General features: G+C 42.0%; 1 protein-coding gene across 5 annotated transcripts in view; it reads right to left on the bottom strand.

Moving 5' to 3' along the window:
* LOC129358778 (alpha-actinin-4-like) overlaps positions 1-13,104 on the bottom strand; it is a 59,394-nt gene extending 46,290 nt beyond the window's left edge. For 2 of the 5 annotated variants that reach the window (XM_055027918.1, XM_055027916.1), the window contains exon 1: positions 12,687-13,103. In XM_055027918.1, coding sequence (XP_054883893.1) covers positions 12,687-12,809 — 123 coding nt within the window. In that variant the 5' untranslated portion in view covers positions 12,810-13,103. Of the gene's footprint in view, positions 1-12,686 lie in introns of all 5 variants that reach the window. The other 3 variants (XM_055027914.1, XM_055027915.1, XM_055027917.1) reach the window with 2 other exon arrangements.
* Positions 13,105-13,634: the final 530 nt, after the last annotated feature.

Genomic DNA, 13,634 nt, shown 5'->3' with positions numbered 1-13,634 from the left:
TTTTTGCGTCTCATGTGCTGAGATGTTTACATCAGAAACTCCATCAACATTCTTGATAATCTGCGTTTTTGCAGTTGGATGTGGTTTGACCTTTGAACTAACTGGATTCATTTTGCAGCTTTTGGAGCCAAGCTGCTGCCTGTGATGAGTAAAAACTCAGAGGAACTTCCTCTTGCAGCCTCACACCTCGGCTGCTTCCTGCTCTCCAGCGCCGTTTCTCAGAACCGAACCGGGTCGAGAGATGACTCGACACTTGCTGCTTCGGCTCTGCGACTCTTGACTCCTGTGACTGCTTCTCATCAGCCGGGAGTTTCACTGAGGAAATCCTCGCTCAGACTTCGGCCACACAGATGAACGCCAGTGCAGCATGAGGTTGTTGCTAAGCAACGCAAGACCACGGCATCTTATTTTTAGGAGGCTTAAAATGCATCTGTAGGTCGAACTAATCAGAGCTGAGTTTTCTTTCTGCTCAGTGTGGTTTGTAAAAGTAGCAAAGCAAACCAAAATAATTTTTGCTGATGAAGTGAAGCCAGCGCGGGGTCGTGAGTGTCGCCGTGCGTTTACTACGCCGCGGTGAGTCAGAGCAGCCGTCTCTGCTAACAGCGGCCGGGTAATCCCTGCAGGCTCGCTTTGATTGGATCAGACGGGATCGTGAGGGAGCAGGACTTCCCTGACCCACATGGAGATCGGTGCAGCTGCAGGAAAAGATGCAGCTTTGTGACAGTTTATCCAGCAAACAATGGCTGCACTTCTCCACCTTATGCCTTTTGTTCCCATGTTGACATTTAAAATACAAAACCAACCAGGCATTAAAGTTCAGCATATACATTCGGCTTTAAGCACTGTAAACATTTACCACCTCTGCAAACATTACAACATTTAATTTCCCTTCGAAATCAAAAGTATCTTTCAATTTGATTAATCGTTGAGTATACAGATTTTTTAATAAAATTATTATTTCCAATAAATATGTCATTGCATTTTAAGCATGATAAAAATGTTAATTTCCTGATTTATAAAAAAGAACAGAATTGTTTATTTGCATCTTTTAATATTGTACAATCAAAGGTTTCAGTTGTTAAAAGAAATATCTGCCAAATATGCCATTTATTATTTGATTAGCTGTCAGAACGATTGATTACTAAGCTCTGTTTTTGGCTCTTGCACAGACACTAAAACATAAAAACCATCTTTGTTTGTATTAATAAAGCTATAGGGCCTCTCTGCTCTTTGATTCAGTGAGGTTTCCCCATCTGGTCCACCAACACCCGGACTGACACACAAAGCGATCCGTCGGCGTTTCAGGCCCGACTTGGAGGATTCGCCCCGCCGCTTTATTTAAAGGCAGGAGAGGAGCTGAAAAACCACAGAAACCTCAGAGCCTCCTTCCTCTTTCTGCTGCGGCTCCCAGGACGCCGACACCACCGATCCACCAGCACGTCACCCTTTACTCACCCTGATTCACAAAAGTAGTAAGTTGCCAATAAATTGATTTAAAACACTAAGGTTAAAAGGCTTAAATTCAATATTAAAACCAAGATATTGCTCTAGTCTGGACCAGAGTTGCTCTGATCCAGAAAGGAGCCTGATCCAGATGTGACTCTCCAAATCTTGGGAGGATTTCTGGCTTTTTCCATTTTTAATCACAAACATCTGTCTACAATCTCAGCAAACTTCTGAGATTTTCTTCACTTCCAAATTTAATCTTAAATTTGCTAATTTATGCCTTTATAATCATGAAAAATTATGGTTTTCTTGCACATTTTCAACTTTCTAGCATCTGAATTTTCTTGCAGAGATGTGAAATAAATGTTTAATCTACTAATTTCTCCATAATGACCCTAATGCTAACCTGCAGGGAGATATTATCATGCCTGGTGGTAAAGCTTTGTCTGCCTGCATGCATAATATAAACAGACATTTAAAGGCTGCATCATGATGACACTGTCTTCCTTTGTTTATCCAGAACAATAATGTTCATGATTGTTTGGAAATGTTGAGCTGCTGCTTCGTTTAAGGGGTTTCACTGTCTGTTTATGGATTTCTGGAGGAGCCTGAGGGTTTTATTCCTCTGTGGAACAGAAACAAAGAGCTGAACGTCTGAATGTTCCCCCAGAGAAAGCAGAGCAGACAGAAACCGACCCGTCCCACCAGATGATTCCTGAACCAGAGAACCCGGTTCCCGTTTCTTTAACCGAGCGAATCGAGGGACAATCTGATGAGCTCTGAGGAACCTGACAGCTGGGAACGGCCGCTAAATATTTAACGCCGCTCCTCAGTGGCCTGAAACCAACACGGGCTCCACCGACGACCAGCGGAGCGGTTCTGAAGAGAACGGGCCTCGGTCGGGACTCAACTCCTGCAGGACCATCCAGCTCTGGTGTCCGTGCAGATGAAGACGACAGCGGCGTTTATCCACGCTTCATAAAACAAATGTTTTCATGTTGGTGCATCTTCGCTCCGTTTCCAACCTGCTAAATGATTCAGGAGGAGAAATCAGACGCAGCCTGAATCAGGTCCGTTTGCTCCAGAACCGGCAGCCATGGCGCTCCAATCAGTCGGTCGGGTGATTCCCCAGATGGGTTTGGCTCAAAACACACAACAACTTATTAATTAATTGATCACTTAACAATTAATTGGGTAAATAAAACGTCACATTCTGCAGATCTGGAATCTTTTTGTGCAAGAAATACATTAAAAATGTAAATAAATTCCTTGTATTATTGTATTAAGCAACATAAAAATACATTTATTGAATAAAATCCAATAATACAGCATTCATTTAGTCAACACCTTATGTGCAACTACAGATGCATCTGCACTTAAAAATGCTTCAAACGACAACAAAACTCAGCTCTTTGTTTGACTTAACACAGTGCAGTGCTGTGATTAATAACTGATATTATTAGTGATTAATAACTGATAATTGGAGGAAAGAGTTGCACAATACTTTTTTACAGAATTTAAACTGGTGAAGCCATTTATTATACAGTTTGGCTTAATTACAGCTCAATCTATGTTCTTTCAATAATGGTCCTATTTTTGAGTCTCAATAATCAATTATTTACAATTAATCATTTGAGCTCTGGCTAAATTATCGCCCAAAGACTGGACACCTGTTTGCAAGGATAAAAATAGTACAGATGATGAATGAATGGAAAAATATCTGGTTTAAATAATAACAGAGTCAAATGGCCTCTTGACGACAAGTAAATGTATTTATATTTGTTGTAGATCATAATCTGTATCACTTTCTTAAACTCCAAATGATAAACATTTTGAAATCCATGTGAGAAAAGTTCCTGAATTTAGACTAAAAGTGACCAAGAAGTGTTGGAAACCTCTTCTTTCTCAGCAGAGAGAAGACAGAAACCCTGACAATAACAAGTTGTCGGTTTGATTATTAATATGCCGGAGCTCAGAGGTTTGGTCAGCTGAGCCGCGGCTCCACAGCAGAAGAGGCTTTACAGGCCGTTTCACCAACACGCCCTGAAAGGAGAAGAACCCGTCTAGGTGTGGCCGCATGAGCCACACCCAGACCATCCGACTCAGTCTGAGCTGCAGAACAGCAACGTTACTCCAGAAACGCATCGAACTACCTCGAATCATTTCTGCTCCACTTTGACTAAAGGCACAGAAATAAGGACAAATCATCTCCGTTTCAAGCAGGTTATTGTGGGTCGGCCATTAAACATCACACCTCAGATGAGCTTGTTTTGCTTTGCGCTGGCGTTCCAGCAGCAGGATGTTTGGTGAGCGCTGAGAGACGAAGCTAACCGCTGGAAGAGAGGCGACAGGAGGAAGACGACGGACAGAGAACAGGCCCGTCCGGTTTGGTGCTGCTCAGGCGCTTCATCTCGATACTGTCGGGATAATTACTGCTTAAGACGGAGTAGTGACACAGATCATTACAACCAAACATCTCCATCACAACTCGCATCATGGAGTCAGACTGGCTGGACTCAACATCAACAATCAGCTGGTTTTTCTTCATGATCAAACATTTCACCAACCATAACACGACAGAGAAAAAAGACTCGTCTTGCATTGTTTTTCCTCCTGATAGTAGGTTTGGTGTGATTTGGGACAAAATGTTAAACATTTGCTCCATCTCCAGCTGCTGTGTTTCTCTTTCTCTCTGCTCTAAATCAGACCAACCAAACCCTTTGAGCAACCTGTTCCCCTCCTGGCCTGTGGGGGCGCTGCACCTTAAACCACTGAAGGAAACGACAAAAACCTCTGAAGACACTGAGATCAAATTCCTTCTTCACAAAATGAGGTGTCAAATTCTAGTAATTGAAGGATTTTTCTTTAGTCAACAAAGCTCAGCTTTTCTCCTGTTAGTGCTAAGCTAACGCGTTTGTTTTGGTTGTATTTATTACCCAGAATGCCCTTCAAAGTAGTCCACTTCCTGCTTTTGGAGCGATCTCCGGTCTGCAAGGCGTTCACATTCCAACCGAACCAGAGTTCACTGAAACCACTGAAACCAGAATAAGGTTTGTAGGTGAAAGGAGTTAGCTTAGCATTCGCTCCTCAAATGAACCAGACTTTGACTAGGCAAACAGAGTGGAATCGGATTGAACAGGACTGGAGGGAATTATAGTATAATATTAATGAAAAAGTTCTAGATTATTTCACTTATAACAAAACATGTTAGAGAAGAACTCATACTTTTTTTGTCTATGTTAAGGAATTATTTACTTAAAACAAGCTGAAAAGTTACTTCCTAGCTAGTTTTAGTATTTTTTTCAAGTGTAATAAATTTGCACTAAAATCTAAAATACTTGGGGAGATTTTGTGAAACTGTTAAAGGTGCAATTGTGTAATTTTCCACCCTGACGTCGCCTGTTAGCTGAGAATAAAAAGATTAACTGCAGAAGTGGAAAGTGAAGTTGTTGCAGCAACATAAATTCATGAAAGCCTCATATAATCAGCGCTCTGATCTCCTTCTGCTTTGTCTCTGTGGCTGAACTCTGCAGCTCTGAATGATCCACTCTCCTCGTTTCTGCTCCAGAAAGCTGCACCTGTTAGCGTCAGGCATCAATAAAAGGCTTTTTTAAAGACATGCAGCGTCTTCACGCTGAACTGGCCGACCTCATGCTAAAACCGAATCCGTCTCACACTTTCAGTCGATGTTTGCAGCTTAAAACATCATGAAAACATTAATGCATGCAGTCATGGATCAGTTTTTCACACCCTTGCGTTAGTTTTTAACTTCTCGTTTAAACGAGCAACTATGCATGAAAACAAAAGCTGCGTTCAAAATATTTCACCGAGCGCTTGCAGACAATAAACTGCTTCTCATTTCTGAAAAAGTGAAGTTTACAAAGCATTTTGGTGATTTAAATATAAATAGATGTTGTTAAAACTGAGGAAGAAGTTAAACACAATGCTGGAGTTTGTTTTTTGCAGCTTCGCTTCCCCCTCAACTTCTCGCCTGCCAATTTCAACAATGAGGTTTTTTCGGACATTAAGTTCTGCAATTCTGCTCTAAAACCCAAATCACACAAACGGTGCATGAATACATCCTCTCACATAGAAGCAGCACCTTACAAACCGCCCTCACAGGGTGCTGAGCAACGTGTTAGGAGTGTGGGAAGGTCTATGTATAAGCTCTGAGGTGAGACACCAAGCAGAGGTTTGGTGCTGAGCTCTGCTGCTCTCAGTCAGCTGCAGGACGACAGCGGCGCTGCGAACAGCCGATACCAAAAATAAAGAGCCCTGCAGAGCCGAGAGGCTCAGAATAGAGGCTGCAGATAGAAACAGCGAGCGCTTTCTGCAGCCATGGAGACGGACGAGAGATGCTGAGCCATCTCCAAAACGAGATGCATCACTACGCTGTAAAATACTGAGGCTAGAAATCACAGTGCTGCAGCGGCAGGAACGGCCGTTAGCGTGAAACATCTGTTGATAATCTAGTAAAAAAGAATTTATTTACCACAGACTGCAGCACAAAAACAGGATGTGGATCAGAAGCATTTCATTAGATACAACCAAAGATTAGCCGAGTAACAGATTAATCTACTATTCTGACCATTAATCAATAAATATAAACTATCATGGCAATTAATCTGTCGTCTATTCCAACAATCAAAATATCTATTGTGTATTTTGGAACATGATTAATCTATAGACTGACGATCACTAATTGTATCAACTATTCTGCTGATGTTTCACTTGGACAAATTTGGCATAAAAACAAAAATGTTAACAATTCTGTTTATTTCTATAGAATTTGATTCTGTTCTTGATGATATTGGTGCATCGTGGGTCTGATCTGTTGACTGGTTTGGATTAACTGATAAATAACTGATAGAAAACTGTTTCATAGGTTTCATTTTATTTACATAAATTTAACCAGATGAAGCTAAAGCTGCAACTTGAGGAGTTCTAAGTAAAACATATTTAAAACATTGTTTTGTATCTTAAAAGGCAAAATGTTTATTTTTGTAAACTTTTAGTTTTATTATTGCTCTGAATATGTTGTTCTTTTAGCAAATTTTCTTTTGTGTCTATTTTCCAGTTAATGATTCATCAGTCACTAAATCGGTTGATTAATTGTTTCAGCCCTTGGTAAAAGCTGCTCAGTTTATTTCTCTGCATTAAAATAAAAAAGCTGCACACCTGGTTTCACTTTAAACCCAATCAAGCCTCCTCCTCTGCTGACACGCCCAACCAAACATCCGTTTGTGTCGCTGCTTTCCAACAAAACCCAAACTCTTCCCCAGGATTCAAGCAGGACGCGTCGACCAGAACGAGTTCAACATACTTTACGCACCCAGAGACTGACTGTGTGCTGAATGAACACACAAAAGAAGAAATAAAACCAGAGTGGAAGCTAACGGCATCAGCAGGCCGCTGGCTGCCGACCAGCAGGAAATTCTTGGTCGGTAGGAAATGCCGCTCGCTAATCCTGAGTGAACGATCAGATCGGCATCTGATGCTCTGCAAACGGAGCTCTGAGTTCTGCAGCTTTAAAGGGACCCAGACCCAATCTGAGCTCTGCTAGCCGTTCTGCTGCTGTGCAGAACGAGGCCACCCCGCCCCCAGTTTCAGCCCGGACCCCCCCGCCGCCTCCGGCCCTGCAGCCCACCAAAGGAATGTTTCCTCTGAGCAAAGCCAGGGGCAGAACAGACACAAAAGCAGGGGGAGCAGTGAGACATTCCTGCCTCCGTCGGCCCGGACCGGGGCGTTGCTCAGGCCGGCAGAACCCTGATCGGTCCGGAGGGCTTTCCCACAGCTGACCTGGAATCAGCTGGGGCCGCTGGCGCCTCCAGCCGGGCAGACGTTTCTGCAGGGGACCTTCGCAAACGCCCCACAGAAAAGAGGAAAACAATGTTTTACTGAAAAGCTGCTTGTAAACAAGAAGCAGGAGAAACGTACTGGAATTATTAATCCCAGTAACAAACACTCAGGAACTCATCTGACATTTTGTTTGAGCAAAAACTAAAAAACTGAACCAAATTTCTCTTCTACAGCTCATCCTAACCGTCAGACTGTTGCTAAATATTCAGAAAATTACCTCCAATTCTGCTGAATCGATTTTTACCATATTCAAAAACATTTTGCAACTAAACTGCAAAAGATAAACAGATCCAGAGAAAATAACTCGGGTACAGGCTGCGTCCACATTACAAAAACAACGACAAGTTCTGCTGTCCAGTTTCCTGTGAAAATATTTTAGTACACTTAAAATATGAAAACTAACTTATAATAACTTTCCAGCAGGTCAGAGGAGCTTGTTCAGTCAATGATTCCTTAGTGTTAATGAAAGTTCTTGCTATACTGGCAGATTATGTTACTTAAGGAAAAATGTCTCATTATTGAGTTAATCTGCCAGTGAATCCAGCACTTTAAAACTATTTGAGAATAATCAACTTAAATCAAGCTGCGACATCTTGATGAAGTTTGTTAGTTTTGTCTTATTTTGGGTGTAAAACAATATTTGCAGTAGAAATTAAACCAAAATACTGCAAAAGCCCCAAATTTTACCAAGTAACAGTTTTAGCAACTGAAATATTTTGACTAAAATCAACCAGGAAAAATGTTGAAACATGAATTTAACAATTTTACTTCCTCTAACATTTAGAGAAGAAGCTGAACCTAATGTTCACAGCCTGTTGCTTAATGCACAGAAAGTAGATCTGGAGTTTTGTGAACATGAAGTTGCTTCTGTTGATTTAAAGATGATCCATGCAGCTGCAACATCCTGCAGGCATGCATCGCTGCAGGCATGCATCGCTGCTTTTCCTTCAGGATTACACAGCAAAGCTGTGCAGCTCACACTTTAAAAGCTTTCTCCTCTTTCTGCCACGCCCAATCAGTTGCATCTTTGTTCTTCATTAATTCGCATGGAGGCGACCTCACCGGGCCGCATGCGCCTGCCTGCTGCAGCGGGCGGCGCAGTGAGGTCCGTTTGGAAGCACAGCTCGTCCCGAGCCAAAAGGGGAAAGCTCGCCACAGTGGGCGGCAAAAAGAACAAACAAACATTGTGTCTCGCTGCCCACCTCGCAAACAATGCATCAAAAATGAGAGCGTGGATCGCGGCGCGGCGGAGAGGAGGGGGAGGCAGGAAGCTGCTTCAGCAAACAGGATGGAGCCGCTCGCCTTTCCACAGCTCCCAGTTACGGCAGGAGAACCTGAAGTTTGGGATCCAAAACTCTGGAGCTCCATGAAGCATTGGTGTCGGAACAATGGCTTCATTAATATTAAGGAATTATTTATCAAAACAAACTCCGACATGTTGCTGAAAAGTTACTAGTAAATTTGAAATGAGACAAAAGTGAGATATTTGCTCAAGAAATTAGAACAAATATAATTAGTGATATTTTGTATTTCTGCAGTTTGTTCATGTTTGCATGCAAAAATAGCCTCATTTTTCATAAACTACAAATGTTTTGCAGCAGGAAGCGTAGATGATGGACCAGGTAGCGCAACCCTCCGGCCCCCGGCGGCGCGGCCCTCCGGCCCCGCTGGACCAGAAACGACTCAAGCCAATCAGAAAGTACAAGCTAACATTTCGAAACATTTCTATCTCCCAGCGTTGGTAACAAATGTTTAAAAAGCGCAAACAGAGGTCAGAACTTTGTTAGCTTATCTCTTCTGTCACTGCAGATGATAATCTGCCACTTTTGAATTCATTCACAGACGGTGGAGTCAGATTTAAAGACATTCTTTGAGATAACATAGAAACGGTTGGATTACTTTCTGCAGATTTTCAGTAACTTTGCTGCAAATTCTTTTTGCTCTGAATGCAAATAATGTTTTATTCAAGATCATCTTTGGGAAATCGGCGCCTCATTCAGCTGGGTTTGTGTGTCTCTCTCCTGATGGAGCAGACTATTAGACACAGACAGTTCACACTTCGCTGAGACATTTTGCACTGACTGGTCGTGATTCAGTCGCCTAAAACACTCAGGCCTGGCCAGACTGAGAAAACACTGAAACATGGGAGAAAATCCGCCATTTTCTCCCGTTTCACAGTGAAAGTTGATCAAATTACAGTAAGACTGAAACAATTAATCGTTTCCATCATGATTAATCAATTATTGAAATAATCACCAGCTAATTTAATTAATCATTAAATGGAGCAAACAGACTCAAAAACAGGCAATTTACTGATGAAATAGAGCTGTAATTGAGTTTATAAATGTTCTAAAAATTAATCTTCTACTAAACATCTTCTGCTTTCCAATTATTAATCGATTAATCAAACAAATGAACACTTTTGTTTGATTTGTGGTCCAGCAAAAAAGGCTGAGCTTTTCACATGTTGATGTCAGAAGGATTTGTTAACTGCAGATGCATCATTTGCCAGAAACAATAAAATGTTTAAAGAAAATCTGCGTTTGTATTTTGGCCAAAAAATGTTTGTCGTATTAAAAAATCATTTTATTTTGCTAATTTGCTTTTTTATGCATTTCTAATTTCTAAAATAAAAGTTTTAAATGAAAAATCTGCAGAATGTGCCAGTTTTTCTATCCGATTAATCATCAGAATAAAGGATTAATCAATTAGTGAAATAATGGTTAGTTGCAGCCCTGAATTATTAGGACATTTTTTAACAAGTGGAGCTGTAATTCGGGTCTCCTTCATGGGAATCACTCGGAGCCCAACCGTCAGAATCAGGACCGGCATGCGGAAGACCCGGCGGTGGCGTCGCGCCGTAATACGACATGTTTCAGCTTGTAGCGGCTCTTGGAGCAGTGATGGCAGAGGAGAGGAACAAAAAAACAAAAACAGCTTAATGACATGTTTGTCAGGAGGGGGAGCTTCGCCTGTAATAAAGTGCAGCTAAGTGGACCCGGCTGGGCTCGGTTCTGCAGCTGCAGGGAAACGTTGCTCAGGGAAACCTGAAAGTTGACAACTTGAGTTTGACCTTTTTGTGCAGGAAACAAAAAAAAAAACGTTCCCACACTCATCTTCGCCTTGTTTCTCAATATTCACTCTCTTCCCACAGTCAAATTCAAGAACTTCGACTGTGGGAAGGTTTCAAACTTTTCCAGCAACACGATCAATAAATCACTGAGTCGTTAGTAAATATTATTCACATTCAAACAGTCCAAAGTAATTGTGCGAAGGGGAATGACCTTCCTGCTCAAATTAAATCCAAAAACTCAAAATGCAAAGAAAGTTGCTAATAAAAATAAATAACACTAACATGTTCATGTTTTCTGGCTTTTAGCAAATAGAAATAATTTTGTTGATTCTAACCGACCTAAAAGAAAAGTTTAATCGGATTTGACGTATGAGCAAGATGTATAAACTGTAAATATTTTACATATTTAAGCCTTTATTAAAACATTACAAAGCTGTGCAGTCTGAACATCAAGCACCTTCCAAACCTTGAAAACACCTGATGGAAATTCAAGCACCTGTATGAACCCTGAGACTTTCCCTACTTTTCCCCCCCGAGCGTTAAACCCTGCGAGGGATTTGCTCTCTCGGTTTGAGCCTCGCTCTGTTAATCATTTCTGAGATGAGTTTTTCCTTTCTGAGGGCTAAATGAGTGTGTGCACAAACAACGCCCAACCAGTCCAGCACAGGAGGGAATGTGTGGCAGCGAACGTAAAAAAAAATCACACGTGAAGATGCTTGGCATGCCGTCACACCACCAAACAGGCATGCAGCCTATTTAAACAATGCATTGGGAACACTCCCTTCTGAACAGTAAAGAAAAAAGTTTTAATGAGTTTACGGTACGAGAACACGGAGGGGAAACCAGCTCAGAATATATAATGTTTCTTCGTTCTTCTGACGTTGGAATGAAATGAGCGTTTAAACCAGGAGTCAGAAAACAGGCCACAGCAGCTCTGCTTCAGATGAAAAACATTTCAGCCCAGTTTTAGATCCTAAAGTCTCCAAACCGAGGCGACCAAATCCCAGCAGATTTACAGGTATGCTGCGCCTCAATGGAGGGATGCTTCACACCTTAGTTAAGAACGTGGGCCGATTAAATCCACCCAGTTCAAAATCAGACAACCGCCCAACCTATTGGCTGCAGGACAATATGCTCGTTATAAAGCCATTAAACTCAGTTTGTGAGCTGTGAAACTTTTCATTCCTATTATATAATCATATAATCGTCCAGTAATGCTTTAAGTTTTGTGGGTTTGGTACTGGAACTGATCCACAATGGTCCAGATTACCAACAAACATTCAAATACGGCTGCAATTCAATTCGTAACAGATTATTCTGCTGATCATTTTGACTAACAGAATTGGCACAAATATTAGAAACACATTAAAAGATCCAAAAAAACCAATAACTTAATTTCTCTTTAGTAAAATATGCATTTTATTGGCAAAACCATAGCATTTCTTTAATGAACACTAGATTTGTATCACAGGATGCATCTGCAGCTAAAAATTTACTATGAATAATAATTGATACATTTTGACATAATTTGGACCAAGTGAAAACTAAAGGAGTTACAAGTTGACAGACAAATGTTTCTTTGTTTAATCTCATGTGGAAAATGTGTGATTTGTGTTTCTTACTTTCTGCTGTCATTCTTTCAGTAAAAGGCCTTTTTAGAGTCTGATTAACTCCGTGTTTGAATCATTCTTGAGAAGGAATGTCAGAATTAAAAGATGTTTGTTGTTCTCAGTCTAAATGAACACAGAACACTTTCTGAAGCTTCAGCAATAAAAAGTTTCAAAACTATGATTTAAAGAATCTAGCGTGATTGGAAGCAGTGGTATGAAGCCAATTAAACGGTTATAAACCGAGATTTATTCAGAAAGAGAATAAAACACGTTCTGGGTCTAAAATTGGTTTTTACCAGGTTAAAGTAATTCAGAATTGGAACTCAAGCTGGTTTAAAGTGGTGAAATGGTCCATTTGGCGGGTTCGGCTTGGTTCCACCAACTCGAGGAACAGCGGAACCGGGCTGGCGGGCTGGAGCCAGCGGAACCGGGCTGGAGCCAGCGGAACCGGGCTGGAGCCAGCGGAACCGGGCTGGAGCCAGCGGTACCGGCCGCCCTCCGCACAAACCCCGCCTGATGAGCCATCATGGGGCCGAACAGCTCGGCACAACCTCAGCTTGGGTTTCTACCAGCGATCCGCGTCCGGTTCCGCTCAGAGAGACATTGGGTTTTCTAAGAGTGCTTCAGGCTTCCTTTCGCCGAGGCCCGTGTTCGGTCTCTGACCCCCACTCGTCCATTTTCTGTCGGCCGGGCCTTACCTTCCTCTGCTGCTTCTCCCAGGCCGGGTCCAGCAGCAGGTCCCGGTCCCAGTCGTTCTCCTGCTCCATGTAGGTCTGCGCCCCGCCGGCAGACTGGTTGTTGGCGGCGTGATAATCCACCATGGCAGCACAGAACGCCGCGGAGAAACTGTCACAGATCCGAAAAATAAAAAACAAAAACCCGACGAAGAGGGGAGAGAACGAGCCCAAATCAGAGCGGTGAGGGCGGGGAGGGATAACCGAGGAAACGGTCCGTGTTCGTCCAGCCGCGAGAGGCTCTTTAGGGTAATCAGTCTCCGGTGTGAGCAGTCAGAAGATCCCGCTGCTGCTGCGGAGAAGAAAAGCTCTCAGTGAAACGGTGTGGCTGATGGGAGGAGGAGGAGGAACCGGCCGCTCCTTCTGCCTCGACTTACTCCGCCATTATGGTTGGAGCACTTCCGGTTATGCCCTTCAAAGTAAAGCTCAACCAGCCGCCACCGAAATCACTAAAGAAGAGTTTGAAAAAAGAGAAAGAACTGGTTCAGAGCAGCGCTGGCCACATTGCGGCTCGGGGGCCATCTGTGGCTCTCTGAAGGATTTTGTGTGGCCCCGGACCTCAATGGAAGAATATGTGGAAGGGAAATTGCATTCAACCTGAATTACAGGTTGAATGCAATTCAACCTGTAATTCAGGTTATATAAGTTATCCTGATACTAACAGATATTTCACAAAGCTCAGTCAGGTTTAAGTCCACAATATGGAACAATTGGCATTTTTTAAAAATATGGGACTTATATTTGTGATTTTTCTATTTTCTTTTTATGTTACTTATTCATATTTAAATACATTTTCTTATTTAGGCCTTCTTGTGCCTTTGGTAAAGGTAATGATGACGACAGACAAATGTTTCTTAAAAATAAAAATAATTTTTTTTATATTTTCCAAAAATGAATTCTGAATTTTATCAT

Source organism: Poeciliopsis prolifica, unplaced genomic scaffold, assembly GCF_027474105.1.
Source record: "Poeciliopsis prolifica strain line A6 unplaced genomic scaffold, Auburn_PproV2 SCAFFOLD004, whole genome shotgun sequence".
Lineage (NCBI taxonomy): Eukaryota > Metazoa > Chordata > Actinopteri > Cyprinodontiformes > Poeciliidae > Poeciliopsis > Poeciliopsis prolifica.
This window is presented reverse-complemented; position numbering and strand designations above follow the sequence as displayed.